Source organism: Camelus ferus, chromosome X (assembly GCF_009834535.1).
Source record: "Camelus ferus isolate YT-003-E chromosome X, BCGSAC_Cfer_1.0, whole genome shotgun sequence".
In the NCBI taxonomy this organism is placed as follows: Eukaryota; Metazoa; Chordata; class Mammalia; order Artiodactyla; family Camelidae; genus Camelus; species Camelus ferus.
In genome coordinates, this window is record NC_045732.1 from 46,351,300 (window position 1) to 46,369,599 (window position 18,300).

Consider the following 18,300-nt stretch of genomic DNA (forward strand, 5'->3'; position numbering starts at 1 on the left):
GCTATGTGTCTCCTTAAAGCTAGTCTCTTGTAAGTAGCACATTTGTTGGATCTTGTTTTGTTTTTGTTTTTTAGCCATTCAGCCACTTTGTGTCTTTGATTTGGTAGTTTACTTCATTTCTTTTTAAAGTAATATTGATAGAGAAGGACTTACTATTCCCTTTTTAACTGAGTTTTTAGTTCTTTTGTTCCTTTCTTCCTGTCTTGCTGTCTTCCTTTTTAATTTATTTTTTGTAATGCTATGTCTTAATTCATTTATCATATATATGTCTTGTAAATACTATTGTGTGACTTGCCTTTTTATTCTCTTAACAGTGTCTTTCACAGAGCAGAATTTTCTAATTTTAATGAAGTCCAGTTTGTTTCTTTCATGGATGTTGCTTTCAGTGTTATGTTTAACAAGTTATCACTAAACCAAAGGTAACATAGATTTTGTCTTATGTTACCTGTAAGAGTTCTATAGTTTGGGGTTTTACATCTAGGTTTGTGATAATTTTGGAGTTAATTTTCGTGAAATGTTTAAAATGTGTGCCCAGATTTTTTTTTTTTTTTTTGCGCGTGGATGTCCAGTTGTTCCAGTGCCATTTGTTAAAAAGACTCTCCTAATTTCTTTTACTTCCTGGTTTCCCCTGTCTACTAGTGTGGAAATTATTTACTGTTTATATTCTTTTAGAGGTTGTCGTAAAAAAAAGTCTGCCATGTTTGTAATCTGTCTGTGCTGAACTTTTGCTGATTTATTCTGTCTTATCTTTCAGTTCACTAATTTTCCCTTCACCTGCTTATAATTTGCTATTAAGTCTATCATTTCCCCCAAAAAAGTCTATCCATTATGTTTCCATTTGGATTATTGTATTTTTCATTTCAAGCATTTCCTTTGTTTCAAATCAGCAAAGTCACATTTTACAGTTTCTATTTCTTACAAGCTTCTGTGATATTAAAAGAATTTAACAACTGATATGGCTTGGGCAATAGTCAATCAGAATGGATACTGTTAGAATTGGAGAGAAAGAAGGGAGAGAGAGACAGTTCAATGGGAGACACAGGTTTGTTTTGAGAAACCTGCAGAGTGGTCTCCAGTTAGGCTAGAGCCCGCGCTCGTGTACAGACTTTGAGAGAAACCTGCAGACGGGATCTCTGGTTGGACTGGAGCCTACTCTCTGTGTACAGACTTTGTTATTTTACGCGTGGGGTTTGGAGCCGATTGGTGGGTTCTTAGCAAATGAGAAGTACTGAGAGGTAAGTTTTGATTGGTGGGTATACTGAAAGTGAAAGGGGCTGTCTGAAAGAGAGAGGGGCATGGATGAACTTTTCCGCCATAGTTCTCACTCAGGTCCGGGGAGGCAGAAGTTGTTATGCAGATAAGGTATGATGAAGGGTAAATGCTGATTGGTGGGTTTTGCAGAAGGCAGAAGTTGTTACTTGTGGTCAGCTTGGCTTGTCTAAAATAGCCGTGGATCAGTGAAATGGAGTTTGGTCGTGTCTATCAGACTAGCTAGAAACAACTACTTTAACTGTATCAATATGTTCTATTGAATATCAACATATATATATATAGTATATATATATATACACATATATATACACACACATACACACACACAGTTTTTGAGCATATCTTTTATTTCTCTAAACTTCGAAAACATAGATTTTTTTAGGCAGTTTTTGATAATTTTCATATTTGCATCCTGAGAATCTGTTTCTGCTATTTGTCGTTTCTGCTGATTCTCACTTAAGGTGCCTTGTTCCTATTGTGCTTGATTTTTTTATGTTTCTACTGAAGATTCTTGAAAAATTATTTAGGGAGTATTTTGAAGCCTAAGATGAAGGTGCCTTCCCCCAGAGAGGATTTACATTTGCTTCTTCAGTTTGGGACCAATGAAAACTAAATTCATAACTTGACATATTTTGGCTTCCCATATAATATAATTTGGGGCTGTAAATACATGAGAAAGTCTGTTTGTGTTATGCCTCAGGGATTGGTTCTCCCTACCCCATTTTGCTGCATTCTTCTCAGAACCGAGGTAACTTTCTTTGCAGTCCCCTGGGGATGTGGGTAAAAGTGAGTTTACTTCTGGTTTGCCGTTAGCTAAGAATATGATCCATTGAGTCTTGATATCTGTTTTCCTGACTTAGTAAGGTACATTAAAACTGTAGTTAACATTTGCCTAGATTTACACATACCCACCAGAAAAAAATGACTTGAATTCTCTACTTACTTCTCTGGGACCTCACTTTTCCTTAGATATTGCTTGGTAATTGCTTTGCTAATCAGTTGCTTTTGGAATTAAAAAAATATAATAATTATCCAACATTTTTGGTTGTTTTTAGTAAGAGGGTTGGTTTGACATATATAATGTGCCCTATTTTCAGAAGCAGAACTCACTGTTCCTGTAGCATTTTAAGAGAGCAGTTCTTTAAAGATTTTTCTTAGATTCATATCCTTTCATTATGAGTATCCCTCAGCCATTGTGACTATCTTATTAGTATTAGTAAAATATGATAAGGTCTTCTTTGTATCTATTATAAAAGGGATCCAATATTTTTTTTCAGGCTAAAGAGGCAGTGAAAGAAGCTGAACGATATGATCCTACAAATATTTTCACTCAATTTTATATATTCAAGATTGCAATCCTAGAGAGAAACTCTGAGAAAGGTAGAAATGTTATTTATGAGTTAAATTTGACTGTTAACACAAAGAATAAATAATCCTCTTTGACCATAATAGAAAAAATTGTTTTTAAGACAATGGAGTTGAATATATATTCTAGCCTTCCTGTGTAAGATGGTACAACCATGCAAAAAGAAACTATGGAAAGTTGCATCAAGAATAAAAGAACAGGGGCTAACTACCGAAGGAGTAGGAACTAGGCAGATGTGGGACAAGAACTGAGGGAATGTCTTGTCAGTGTATACTTTTTCGTATTTTCTGTAATTTGAACCAACCTGTTAAAAATTAAGTTTAAAAAGCTTTGGGGACAAGAGGAAATTATACTGCAATCAGTTAAGAATTATCTTTAGAGAATGGAAGTCTCCAGGATACCTTTTGATTGTTTTCACTTATGTGGGAGGTCATTGGTGAGAGATTTGGCCCTGAAACGGAATTTATCTCCACAAAGTTAACAGTGTTGCAGTTGCTTACATGAACCTTATTCCATTAGTGCTGTGTCCTTTCCATTAAGTTAAGCATGGTTTCCTAGCTAGTGTGTCTGCGCACACATATATCTTAACTTGGTTACAGATATGCCTATTGTGTGTTATTATTCCTGTTCAGCCTTCTGGGTAGGTGAGCAAATCTGGGTTGCCCTTTGTGAAGGGCACAAGTTGAGAAATTGAGAAGCTTGGGTTAATAAGATTCAAAGAGAATTTATACTAATACAATTAAGCAACTATTTATAAATATCTACTGTATGTGCAGTGGACTCTGTTATTCACTTCATAACAAAAAGAAAGAGGATTTATTCTGTTTTGAGAAAGAAATGTTCCAGGGTAGTAAAGTATGCCTGTATGTTAATTAAGAAGTATTAAATTGGAATCAGCTCTTTATCAAGGTTAATATTGCTGTCATGTCAGTCATCAATGTTTTCATTATAGATATCTAGGCATTTGTTTTACTTGACATATTATGCTGAAGGATAAAAGAACCTGAACCACAACTTTTGCCAGCAAAATGGCAAAAGCCCCTCACACAACGAGATTTCCTATTAAACCTTTTCTTTTAACACTATTAGAATAAAATTATTTTACTTTTTAAACATAGCATGAGCTCAATCTTTTTATTTCTTCCCCAGTTATCTGTGACCATTTTTAGTCATGTTTATTGAAGATACATACAATAAAATTTACTGTTGCCTAGTGTTACCCTTCCCCCCAGTAACCGTAAGTTTGTTTTCTATGTCTGTATGTCTGTTTCTGTTTTGTAAATAAGTTTGTTTCTCTTTTTTTTTTTAGATTCCGGATATAAGTGATATCATATGGTTATTTTTCTTTCTCTTTCTGGCTTACTTCACTTAGAATGACAGTCTCTAGTTCCATCCATGCTGCTGCAAATGGCATTATTTTATTCTTTTTATGGCTGAGTAGTAGTCCATTGTACAAATATACCGCAACTTCCTTATCTAGTCATCTAGGGGGTTTTTTGTTTTTTGTTTTTTGTTTTCTGGTCATCTGTTGATGGACATTTAGGTTGTTTCCATGTCTTGGCTATTGTAAATAGTGCTGCTATGAACATTGGAGTGCATGTATTTTTTTGAATTAAGGTTCCCTCTAGATATATGCCCACAAGTGGGATTGCTGGATCTTTATCTTTTCTGTTCTCCTACTTACTTTGAATTTGATTTGCTCTTCTTTTTTTTAGTTTCCAAAGGTGAAAGCTGAGGTCATTAATTTAAGACCTATATTCTAGTCTCATAAACAGATAATGCTGTAAATTAGCTTCTAAGTACTGCTTTAGTGACAATTGACAAATTTTGATATATTGTGTTTTCATTTTAATTCAGTTCAAAATACTTTGTAATATGACTTTTGAGTCCAGTTTAAATAAACCTGTGGGTTATTTAGAAATATGCTATGTATTTTCCAAATATGTGCAGATTTCCAGAGAACTTTTTTATTAATTTAATTTAGTTCTATTTTAGTCAAAGATCATAACTTTGTATAACTTAAATCTTTCAAAATATGTTGGGGCTTGTTATGTTGCCCATAATAGTGTCTTTCTTGGTAAATGTTCCATGTGCACATGAGAAGAATGTGTGTCTTGCTGGTGTAGGGTCAAATGTTCTATTAATGTCAGGTCAAGTTGATTAATGGTGTTAAACATCCTAGCTGATTTTCTGTCTACTTATTCTGTCAACTATTGAGAGAAGTTGAAATCTTTGACTGTAATTGTGGATTTGTTCATTTCTCCTTGCAGTTTTATCAGTTTTTGCTTCTTGTATTTTCTAATTTTTTTATTGGATGCATAAACATTTAGGATTGTTGTGTCCTCATAATGAATCGAATCCTATACTGTGATGAAATAATCTTCTGTCACTGGTAATGTTCTTTGCTCTGAAATCTATTTTGTCTGATATTAATATAGCCACTCCAGCTTTCTTAGTATATATTATCCCATCCATTTTCTTTTAGCCAATTTTGGCTTTATATTTAAAGTATGTTTCTTGTAGGTATCTTACAGTTGGAAGTTGCTTTCTTTAATCCAGTCTGACTATCTCTGCCTTTTAACTAGATCATCTAGACCATTTATATTTTAACGTGATTATTGATATAGCTAGATTTAAATTTAGTATCTTGTTATTTGTCTTCTATTTGTCCTATATTTTTTTCTTCAATTTTATTAGGTAGAATTGTTACAGTTTGACTGCACATATACAATGTTTTGCATGTAAATACATGTACACAATATACTGCATATACTTTTAAATTTTACATATATGTGCTTTTCATTGTTTCTAAGACTGTTTAGAGCTTTAGCTTTTTAAACTTGCATAGTTATCAAAGGAATAAAGCCAACCACAAAATAATAAATAACTCAAAAAGATACATACACCCTGCTATTAACAGCAACATTGTTTATAATTGCCAAGATATGGAAGCATCATAAGTGCACATCAATAGATGAATGGATAAAGAAGATGCAGCATATATATGTAAGGGAATACAACGCACCTATAAGAAAGAGGGATATTTTGCAATTTACAGCCCTTCATTCACTTTTTTTTTCACTTAAAAAACTAGAATTGTATAATTGGCATAAACGTTTCCATTGCATCAAAAAGAACAAAACACCTAGAAATAAACTTAACCAAGGAGGTTACCTATACTCTGAAAACTGATAAACACTGATGAAGGAAACCAAAGATGATACAAAGAAATGGAAAGATATCTTGTGCTCTTGGATTAGAAGAATCAACATTATCACAATGGCTGTACTACCCAAAGCAATCTACAGATCCAGTGTAACCCCTGTACTCACAACATTTTTCACAGAACTAGAACAAACGGTTCCAAAATTCATATGGAACCATAAAAGACCCCAAACTGCCAAAGCAATCTTTTCTAGATCTTTTTTTCTCTTTCTTCTTTTTGTTCTCTTTTCTTATGGTTTGATGACTAGAGAAATTCTTTTAACATTTGTTGTAAAGCTAGTTTGATGGTGCAGAATTCTTTTAGCTTTTGTTTATCTGTGAAGTTTTTGATTTCTCCATCAAGTCTGAATGAGAGCCTTGCTGGATAGAATATTCTTGGTTGTAAGTTCCCCCTTGCATCACTTTAAATTTGTCGTGCCACTCCCTCCTGGCCTGTAGAGTTTCTGCTGAAAAATCAGCTGATAACCTTATGAAAGTTCCCTTGTATGTTATTTGTTGCTTTTCTCTTGCTAATTTTAATATTTTCTCCTTATCCTCAATTGTTGTCAATTTGATGACTATGTGCCTTGGTGTGTTCCTATTTGGGTTGATCCTTTGTGAAACTCCCTGCACTTCCTGGACTTGGGTGACTGTTTCCTTTCCCAAGTTGGGTAAGTTTTTGGTTATTATCTTTTCAAAAATTTTGTCAAGTCTTTTCTCTCTTCTCTTTCTGAGACCCCTATAATGCAAATATTAGTGTGCTTCATGTTGTCCCAGAGTTCTCTTAAAGTATCCTCATTTCTTTTCATTCTTTTTCTTTTTTCTGTTCTGCACTAATGATTTCCACTAATCTGTCTTCTAGTTCATTGGTCCATTCTTCTGCCTCATTTAGTCTATTCTTGGTTCTTTCTAGTGTGTTATTCATTTCAGTGATTTTATTCTTCAACTCTGTTTGGGTATTCTTTATATTTTCGAACTCTTTGCTAAAAATTTCTCTCTGTGCGTCTATACTCCTCTTGAGTTCTCTGAACATCTTGGCCACCATTACTTTAAACTCTTTCTCAGATATATTGCCTATCTCCTCATCACTTATTTCTTCTGGGATTTTATCTTGTGCCTTGGCCTGGGAGATATTCCTCTGCCGCCTCATATTGTTTATCTTTCTATTTGTATTTTTAGGTAGCTTTAGTTACATTTCTCAACCTTGGAGAGGTGGCCCTCTGTGGGAGATGTCCTATGCGTCCCAGCAGTACACACCTCTCTTGTCATCCAAGGGCTAGAGTCCAGCCTGTCCTAATGTAGAGTCTGGCCTGTGTTTGTGGATTCCTTCCACAAGCTTTGGGATTGTTGTTTTCTTATTTCTGGTATTGGTCTCCTGGTGGATGAGACTGGACTAGAGGCTTATGCAGGTTTCCCGGCAGGAGGAGCCAGTGCCTGCCCACTGCTGGTTGAAACTTGGTCCTGGACCTCTGGTGGGTAGGGCCTTGTCTAGAGGCCTTTGTGGCTTAGGAAGTCTGCTGATGGGTGGGGCTGTGTTCCCACCCAGTATGTTGTCTGGTCTGAGGCTTCCCAGCCCTTAAGCCTATAGGCTGTAGGGTGGGGCCAGGTCTTGGTGCTGATAATCCAATTAAGATGTCAGCCTACAGGAAAGCTCTTGTAGATTAACACTCCAGAAATGTCCACGACCAGCTTTTATGTCCCCTAGGTGAGCTGCAGCCATCTCTTACATCCCCAGGAGACTCTCCAAAACCAGGTTCCTATTAAATCACTGCCTCTGTTTTTGGACCTAGCACACTCAAGATTCTATGTAGGGTTCCAAAGAGAGTGAATCTGTTTCCCTAAGTCCCATGGGGCTCCTGGAGTTAAGCCCCACTGGCCTTCAAAACCAGATTTCCTGGGTCTCCTCCCCTCCCAGTGCCACAACCCCAGGCTGGGGAAACTGACATGGGGCTTAGAGCTCTCACTCCTGTGGGTGGGCCTCTGCAACTTAATTATCCTTGAGCTTGTGGGTCGCCAACCTGGGGGGTATGGGGCCCAATTATATCATGAGCACTTCCCTCCTACCATCCTGCTGTGGTTCCTCTTTATGTTTCCAGTTGAAGATGATCTTCTTTGCTAAGTTCTAGTCTTTTTTCATTGGTTGTCTAGCAGTCAGTTGTGGTTTCATTATAGTCATGAGGAGAGCTCGTGGTCCTACCACTCCACCATCTTGACTGGACTATTTTTCCTATCTTTGTTCTTTGTTGCCGTTTTTCTTTTTTCTGCTTTCTTTTGGATTAATTGGATTTTTATGATTAAATTTATCTCATTCTTTGGCTTATTAGCTGTAGCTTTTTGTTTTATTTTAATTGTTACTGAAGGTCTGAATACATATATTTAACTTATCATGGTCTACCTTTAAGACATTTAGTGGAATATAATACCACCATTTATTTTTTTAACTTTTTTTGTATTATATTCCATTTTATGGATGTACCAAATTGTATTTAGTCCATCCATTATTGATAGAATTTAACTTTATTCCATATTTGACTCTTATAAAAATTGCTTCATGAGCATATTTGTCTGTTTTTATTCACTTTTGCAGATACATCCATGGAATAAATTCAGAGGTGAAATGTTCTGTTAGGCATTTTTCTGAGGTTCAATTCCTCCTTGACAGTCTAGCAATTTAGATGACTTCATGAAAATTAATTAATATTAGTACTCTTGAAATGAATTCCAAAGTATTGTGATATAATTAACTATGGGTAAAATTAACTATAATTAACTATAGATTGCTATTATCTTTGATAACATTTTTTAAATTGTTTCCTTGTTTTTCAGCTTTGCAAGCAATTACTGCTTTAGAGAATTTATTAACAGCTAAAGAACAAGAAGAGAATGACATACTTACAGATAAAGGTTCAACTGTCATGCTCCTCAGTTTAGCTGCCCAGTTTGCTCTAGAGGTAATCCTTATGTACCTTTCTATGAAATTTTTATCTCTTTTCTATTTTCAGAGACAATGGGATCATCATCAGTTAGGCACAGGAGAGGGCATTTTTACCCTCTATTTTGCCTCAGAGTTTCACACCAAGCTTTGTTGCAGAATTGCTTTATTTCTCTTCATTTCTTTATGATGTAGAGTAAATAAAAACAAAATGAAGTAATATATTTGTGCTTAAAATTGTAAAAAATAAACATAGCAAAACATTAATTTTTAAAAGAAACTCAAGATTTAAAATGCTACCTCATAAAAAAAATTTTTTTAATTAAAAAAATCTAAAAAATTTTTTAAAATGCTGCACCATGCCCCACAAAATAGTTATCTATTTGGAAACTTATCTTTCTCATCAGTTTGCAAAAAACAGTTTAAATCTTTATGGACCTTTTTAGTTCATAACCACAAAACAACTTTAGAAGTAATAAATACATGTACCTCCTTCTTTTCCTTGCAGAATTCTGGTCTTAGTAATATATAGGATTAGGAAAAGCATGTGGCAACTGTGGAGCTCTTGGACTGCATGATAGAATGGGTTTGAGAACTCTGCCACTTAAGTGCTTAACTTCTTTGACTCTTAATTTCACCGTCTGTAAAATAAAGATAATACCTACCTACAGGATTGTTGTAAAAATTAACTGAGAAGACGGCTGAAAATGTGATTTGTAATCTATGAAACTTGGTCTACAAGTATAGTGTTTCTGTTCTTATTAACAACATGCACTCTAACCACAGCTATCTCTTCTACTTTATTTCATATTACTCCCCTGTATCATCATCATAGTGGTATAAGCCGCCATTACATTAGGCACAGGATCTAGAATAGTGGAGACATAAGCCTTTTATCACTCCAACCAAACACAGTGTCTCTCAAATGGGACAGTCACATTCCTTTTTCCATGTCTTGTTTATACCACCCCATCTTTTAACAAATGTTCTTATTTAAATGCTGCTTTTTCAAAGTTCAACCTAAGGTTTCCCTCCACTGTAGAGACTTCCCAAATGAATTCTAATCCTCAGTGCTCTCTTCCTACTCTGAATTGCAGTAACTTTTAATTTGTATGCTACTTATTTGGTCTTTATCATGTATACTGCCTTGTATTGCTAATGCATAGCTTGTCTGTCCAACTTGACTTATAAAATCCTTGAGGGCCGAATTTCTAGTACCTAGCCCAATATCTTGCCCAAAGTAGTTGCTGAATAGAGTTTGAGTGATGTGTGTTTTGATGTTAATAAGTAGGGTAATAGAACTCCTGGAGGAGGAAGTATATTTGGCACATAAGATACAAGGTGTGCAGAATGATAAGGAAGAGGAAATGAGAGAAATTTGGTAGTGGATAACCCAAAGGCAAATATCTTTTTAAAGGAAAGTTTGCAAATTTATGTTTGATAAGGAAAGCAGAAAAAAGCCAGTGGAAGAATTATGGAACTATATTTCTGAAATATTTCTGAGAAGGAAAGTGGTTTTAAAAGAGAGGAAAGAGTCAAGAAAAAAAATCCTCAGGTAGTTTGGATTAGAAGATGGAAAGAAGGATGGATGAACCAAACTCAGAAATATGTCTACAAAAGAAGAAGTTTTCACTAACTACAATTGCTTTACAAAAGGCATTGCAAGTGCTAGTGAGAATATTTCATTCAGCAAATATTTATTGAGCACCTACTATGTGCCAGGCACTGTTCTAGGCTCTTTTAAACAGTGATATGCCTTCCTAGAGCTTATATTCAAGTAGTAGGAGGAAAGATAATAAAAGCATAATAAAAATAAGAAATTACATAATATTTTAGAAGTTGATAGGTAATACAGGAAAAAATGGAGCAGCATAAAAAGGATCAGGTGTGGGAGTGGGCTGGGATTGGTGTGAGTTATTGTTTTAAATAGGATGGTTAGGATAAGTCTCATCAAGGAGATGACATGTTTGCAAAGACTTGAAGTTGGTGAAGGAGCTAGTCCTGTAGATATATGGGGGAAGTGAAGAAGAGTATTCCAGGCCCTGAGGTTGGTCCCACAAGTAGCAAGGAAGCTGGTATGGCTAAAGTAGAGTAAATAAAGGGTGGGATTAGTGAGAGATGAAGTCAGAGAGGTAATGGAGAGTCTGGATTATGTAGATCCTTACAGGCCAGTGAAAGGACTTTGACTTTCACTTTTGAAATGAGCAACCATTAGAGGGTTTTTAGCAGAGCAGTGACATGATTTGATTTTCATTTTAACAGAAATAACTCTGGGTATTGTATTGAGAATGGACCATAAGAGAGCCAAGGTGGAAGCAATGAGACCTGTTAAGAAATTTTTGAAGTAATACAGGGAAAGGATTATGGTGACTCAGATAAGGGAGATAACAATGGAGGTGAATGATAACGGAATTTACTGCCAGATTGGATGAAGGGTATAAGAGAAAAATATTGGGTCATTAAGTGGAGTTTCCAAAAACTGAACTAGGAAAGGTTGCAAATAGAGCAGGTTTAGGGGGAAAATCAGGAGTTCAGTTTGGACATGATGCATTGATAAATAGGGATCTGAGTAGTAATTTGGATATATGACTCTGGAGTTGGGAAAGTCTGGGCTGAAGAGAAAAGTTTAATAAGAGTCATTAATAAATAGATGGTATATAAAGCTATGAGACTTGATTGCCATTAGCAAGGGATTGAGTATATACGGAGTAGAGAAAAGGATCAGAGACTGAGCCTGGAACCTTCAAACATTAATGGTTTGGAGAAAGGAAGAGGAACTAGCAAAGGAGATTGAAAGGGAGCAACCCATGAGGTAGGAGAAAACAAGGGTGATGTGGTAACTTGAAAGCCAAATGTATTTCAAGGAAGAAAATTTAATCAACTATGTTGAATGTTGCTGATAGATCAGAAAAAATGAGGACTAAGAATTGACCATTGGCATTTATAATATGGAGGTCATTGGTGAGTTTGACTGGAGCAGTTTTTGTAGAGATAGGACAAACGCCTGATTAGAGTAGGCTCAAGAAAGAACTGAAGGAAAGGAATTAGATACAATAAGTATAGACAGTTCTTTAGAAGAATTTGCTACAAAGGGGAGAAAAGAAATTGGGCAGTAGTTGGTGAGAGAAGATTAAGAGGTTTGTTTACTTGAATTGGGATTAATGAGAATGTTTATATACCGATCAGAATGATCCAGCAGGACAACAAAAGTTGACAATGTGAGAGAGAAAAAAAGAATTGTTAGAATAATATCATTAAACAGGCAAGAGGTGGTGAATGCAAGTGTATAAGTTTAGGGATTGGCTTTAGGAAGGAATGTGGATAGTTCATTTATGAGAGCAGTTGAGAAGACAGAGTATGTGGTGTGGTCCCCGGTGTGTGAGTAGATGTGGTAGTAGAAATCTGTAGAAGTTCTCTTCCTGAGTGCTTCAATTTTCTCAGTGAAGTAGGAAACAAGGTCATCACCTGAGTGTGAGAATAGGAGAGGAGGTGCTGTAAGGTTGAGAAAAGAAGGTGTCAGTTAAGCATCCAGAAAATCAAGAAAGTGAATAACAAGGGTAATGTGATATGCTTGCCTTGTAGCATTAAAGTCCATTTGAAGAAGTTTTAAAATAAAGCAAATAGTTGTATGGGTTTTTATCCTGCCACTTTCAGCTACATGGATGAAGGCAGGAAAGTCACTGGAAAGTTGAATTAACCAGACTTGTGGTTTTTCCAGATGAATACAATGAAGTAGAAGAGGGTCCGGAAAATCAAGGAACAAGGAAATGGTTATAATTAATCCCCATGGGATTTAAATTGACTACAGAGTAAAGGCAAGACATCACAGGGATGAGGGCCAGTGAAAAATTAGTAGTCTCAATGCATAGAAGATCTTAATGCAGTTGAAGGGTTACTGGAGTGATAGAGGGAGTGAAATAGAAAGGCAGGAAATGGTGGTCAGAAAGTAGAATACATGAAACAGAACAGGGTGCAGGACTAGGGTAAGGGAGTGAGGCACCTGGAACTGGCCCTTGTACAACCCTGAGAATGAGTGCCTCCTTAAATTTTGTACCCTAGGAGCCTCACTTGCATCACCTGACTCACCCAGTCCCAGCCCTGACTGAGAGTATGGAAGAGCTGTAATTATTAGTAATGGCAGTGTCCAGTGAATGACTGTGCTAGTGAATGGCTAAGGTAACTGGGAGCATGGAATTTAAGGAAATAAAAGACTAGGCTATTAGGAGGATCATCTGTCTGTATACTGAAAATGCCAAAACTTAACACTGGAGTAGCATTTGGAAAAAATAACTGTGAACAGTAGATAAATCATCAAGAAATAAGAAGAAATGGTCTGAAGGGGAAAGGGTATACCTCAAGCGGTAGAGCGCATACTTAGCATGCACAAGGTCCTGAGTTCAATCCCCAGTACCTCCTCTAAAATCAAACAAACAAACAAACAAACAAACAAACCTAATTACCACCCTCATCCTGAGGGAAAAAAAGAAAAAAGAAAAGAAAAGAAAAGAAAAGAAATGGCCTGAGAGCTGGTAGTTCACCATAACAATGAGGGATAGTGGGCAATATAGTCTGATAACAGGAAATTCAAAGCTGGTGATTTTAGGGAAGAAGAAGAGAGAATAATTTTTAAAACAGCAATGAAGAGCAAAAATGAGGCCTACTTCATCTCTAGGTCTAGGGGTAGAAGGGAGATGAGAGAAAAACAGCCACTACTTGAGAGGGCTTCGATAGAAGCAGTATCCTTGGAGAAACGTAGATTTCCATTAGATGAAGAATGTGGAGGGAACTTTCCAGGAAGAGGCTGCTCATAGAGGAGATTTTGCTGATAATGGACTGAATTTCAGAAAGCATAGTGGAAGGGTTGGAGGAGTTGGGGAGAAATGATAAAAGAGGACAAAAGGGATTTACAGAGCCTTATGTGAATTAGGGTGCTAGAAATGAGAGTGACCTCAGAGTCTGGGGTTCTTTTGGTTACTACTGATAAACAGGCACAATAAGATTAGTCCTAGTGAATTCAAGGTAATGTTGGCAAGTATGTGAGTGTTTATGGATTTCTGAGAGGAATGGGTTTCTGAGGTCAACATGAACCTGTTCTGTTTTTGTCAATGAGGTGTATTTTCATTCTACCATCTTGTGGTTAACTCCTTTGAGAGCACAAAATGAACAAGTTTAGATTTTTTTCTTGCCCTTAATGGACAGGAATATAGACAACATTTTGTAAGTATCACTTTGAGGTATAACTTACGTATTATATTTGTCCTTTTTAGAATGAACAGCAAATTGTGGCAGGAAAAGCTTTGGAATATTTAGCTCAATATTCAGAAGACCCACAACAAGTTCTTACAGCTTTAAAGTAAGTAATCCACATCCCATAAATGTGAAAGGATTTCATTTATTCATCTTACTCTTGGTTTGTAAACTTTGCGAAAATAGTGCTGATGGGATCAGGCTGAGTCAATGTCTACAATATTATCGGGGGTTTTTTCCACCTTTATTGAGATACAATTGACAAATGATGTTGTGTAAGTTAAGGAATACAACCTGGTGATCTGACACACATTTATATTGTGACATGGTTAGCACAATAAGACATCCACACTTTACAAAATTATACATTGTGCGTGATGAGGACATTTAAGATTTACTCTCTTAGCAACTTTCAAGTATATCATACAGTATTATTAACTATAGTCACCATGCTGTACATTAGATCTCCATCTTATAACTGGAAGTTTATCCCATTCGACCAACATCTCCCTGTTTTTTCCACCCACAGGCCCTGGCAATCACCATTCTACCGTATGCAAATGGCTTTCTTTTTTCTTTTTTAAAGATATTCCATATATAAGTGAGATATTACAGTATTTGTCCTTGTCTGTCTGACTTATTTCACTTAGCACAGTGCCTTCAATCCATGTTGTCACAAAAGGTAGGATTAGTTTCTTTTGTATGGTTGAATAATATGCTAGTGTGTGTGTGTGTGTGTGTGTGTGTGTGTGTATGTGTACACATACTACATTTTCTTTATTCATTCCTCTACTGATGGACACTTAGGTTGTTTCCATGTCTTGGCTATTGTGAATAATGCTGCAATGAACCTGGGGGGTGCAGGTATCTCTTCGAGATAGTGACCTCCTTTTCTTTATATATATACCCAGAAGTGGGATTTCTGGGTTGTATGGAAGTTCTGTTTTAAATTTTTGAGGTACCTCCATGCTGTTTTCCACAGTGGCCGTACCAATGTGCATTCCTATGAGCAGTGCACTAAGGCTCCCTTTTCTCTGTATCTTTGCCAACACTTATTATCTCTTGTCTTTTTGATAATAGCCACTGTAACATGTGTGAGGTGATATCTCACTGTGGTTTTGATTTGCGTTTCCCTGATGATTAGTGATATTGAGCACCTTTTCATGTATCTGTTGGCCATTTGGATATCTTCTTTAGAAAAATGTCTACTCAGGTCCTCTGCCTATTTTTTAATCAGATTATTTGTTTTTTGCTTTTGAGTTGTAGGAGTTCCTTAAATATTATGGATATTAACCCCTTATAAGATATATTGTTTACAAGTATTTTTCCCCATTCCATAGGTTGCCTTTTTTTTGTTTTTGATAGTTCCCTTTGCTGTGAAGAATCTTTTTACTTTGATGTAGCCCCACTTGTTTATTTTTGCTTTTATTGCTTGTGTATTGGATGTTGTATCCAAAAAAATCATTGTCAAGGAGCTATTCCCCTGTGCTTTCTTCTAAGAGTTTTATGGTTTCAGGTTTTATACTTAAGTCTTTAATCCATTTTGAGTTAGTTTTTCTGAGTAAGTATAAGACAGAGGTCCAGTTTCATTATTTTGTATATGGATATCCAGTTTTCCCAGCACCACTTATTGAAAAGACTGTCTTTCCCCCAGATATTCTTGGCTCCCTTATCAAATATAAATTGAAGGTGTATATGGGTTTATTTCTGGGCCCTATTCTAGTTCATTGGTCTGTTTTTATGCCAGTACCATGCTGTTTTGATTGCTATAGCTTTGTAGTATAGTTTGAAATCAAGAAATGTGATGGCTCTAGCTTTGTTCTTCTTTCTCAAGTTTGCTTTGGCTGTTTGAGGTCTGTGGTGGTTCCATATAAATTTTAAGATTTTTTTCCTATTTCTGTGAAAAATGTCATTGGAAATTTGGTAGGGATGCTTAAAGTAAAAAAAAGATATCAATTGAACCTAATCTTTCCCTTTTGCTCTTTCTATGAAGGAAAATCGTTTATTGAAGGGGAACTTTTACACACAATAGTGAGATATAGAGGAGGGTGAGGTTACAATATAACTCCTAATGATATGGCTGAGAATGTGCCAGTGGGAAAAATTGGAAACCAGAAGTGTTCTTTGTTAATTCTTCTGTTGGTCAATGACACTTGAGGTCACACTTCTGAAGGGAAATGGAGTCAAAGAAGGAGTCTTGAGTATAAGAAGGAGTCTTGAGATACTTACATACCTTTCAGTGAGATAAATATCTAAAATCATTCAGGATAGATGATTTTTTAAAAAAGATTTTTAGGATTTGAAACTTTACAAATTACCTTATTTTGTCAGTTTGTTATTATGCTGCCAGATCCCTTCAAAAAATACTCATCCTAGTTTATGTGGAACACAAAAGTCAGTTCCGGGTTCCCTTATAGAAAGAAAAATATACAAACTTGTATACTATACTTGATGTTCCAGCAGGTGACTTGGGCAATGATATAAACTGCGGAACTATTTCAGAATTTGTCATAAGCAACTCTTTTGTTTTAAAATTATTTATTAAATAATTCTTCCAAAGTTACAAAATTGGTATGTTTTCATTGCAATCATTAAGACATACAAAGATCTATAAATAAAATAATTAACCTCCTCCTTACCCTCTCTTTTCTGACTTCTGCCTCCTGGGGTAATCAAGATTAATAACTTGGTATATATTCTTTCACATATTTCTTCCTAAGTATCACTTTTTATATTACTTTATCATACAGGTATCTATTTCGTCTTGTTCTTCCAAACATTCCTCAAATACCAGAATCTGAAAATAAGTAAGTTATAGTTCAACATAAATGATGTATTCGCCATTAGAAAAAAATATTAACAACTTTCGCTAGAAACCTTTTATTGAGAGATGTATAGTATAATGGGTAAGGTCAGTATAGGCTCTGGGGCCAGTCTTCCTGAGTTCATATTTTGGCTCTGCCACTTATTACATGTGTAACCGGGGCTTCTGTTTCCCCATCTGTAAAATAGGAATAATAATAGTACCTACCTTATGCGGTTGCTGTGATGACTCAATGAATAAATACATATAAAGCACTTAGAAGAGTGTCAGGCACTTACCACACCCTCAATAATGTTAGCTATGATTTCATTATGATATTGCTTCTGTTTCCCCTTTCCTAACAGGAGACTTAAATATAGACATATCTCCTACTTTCTCACAGAAACACATAACCTGGTTGGCTTCTTGATTTTGATTCTGTATCAGCTCAGCTGGGAGTATTCAGATATGTTTCTGCTCACAGATTCTATGGCTTAAGATAACAAGAACTTAATTTGTGGAAGAATTGGGTCACCAATTTTTCATTCACAAAATTCACTTGCTCCTAATGATTTGAAAGAAAACTCTATTCAAAGTCTTGATTAGGGATAACTTTTAGAGAAATATCACCATCTCTATTTTCTCTGCTTGGACAAAAACTCTGTAATCGTGTATCATTACTTTGTATTTGCTTTGTATATTTGTACCTGGAGGCAATATATTTTTTAGTTAAATCTTTGGAAACTATCTCAGGCTGAGATAATATTGGATTAATGACATAACTTTTTTTCATAATACAAATTTTCCCCAAACACATATGATAAGTTTTGCCCCTTCTGTACAGGTGCTATGAATCCATTATGAAGATATTCACTAACTTCTGGTTTACCTTAAGCAATAACAACTTATTTAACTTCTCTAAGCTTTATTTTCTTTATCTATTAAATAAAAGAAGCTCAACTGGATAATATCTAAAGTTCTGTTCTGTTTTAAAACTCTCATGGTTTTCAGTTAGCAGGATCTACCTAAGTATTAAAACTTGTATGCTAAAATTTTTGAAAGCAATTTGTCTCTTAAATAGACTGTACATCCCTTTTCATGTCCTCAATCTTATTTATACTATTTATTTGCATTAATGGACCCTTCCTAGACTATTTTATATAGTCACTGAATTAAATAGTGAAGAAGTCAACTTTAGCTCAGCTTTAAATTCAGATTAATAAAATTTACTGTGAACAATTACTTTATATAAAGCAATGTTTAATATTTATCCCTAAGAAAGCTGCTACTTTTCCCGAAGCACAGTCTTTATTATATAATACTAGACATTCTCATGATAAGGCCAGTCTTATGGTATGCTCTACCCTACTTCCTATAAACTTCCTTAGTTGAGATTGCCAATATTTCCGTATTCATTCCTTTGTTTATGCATAATGGGATGTTTTTCTCTGTTAAAATTTATATACCCCCTAAAGA

At 35.5% G+C, this 18,300-nt stretch overlaps 1 protein-coding gene across 1 annotated transcript in view; it reads left to right on the top strand.

The window, feature by feature from the left end:
- LOC102514038 (testis-expressed protein 11) overlaps positions 1-18,300 on the top strand; it is a 62,764-nt gene that overhangs the window by 745 nt on the left and 43,719 nt on the right. The window contains exons 2-5 of the mRNA XM_032474671.1: positions 2,550-2,652; positions 8,669-8,793; positions 14,042-14,127; positions 16,772-16,828. Coding sequence (XP_032330562.1) covers positions 2,550-2,652; positions 8,669-8,793; positions 14,042-14,127; positions 16,772-16,828 — 371 coding nt within the window. The remainder of the gene's footprint in view (positions 1-2,549; positions 2,653-8,668; positions 8,794-14,041; positions 14,128-16,771; positions 16,829-18,300) is intronic.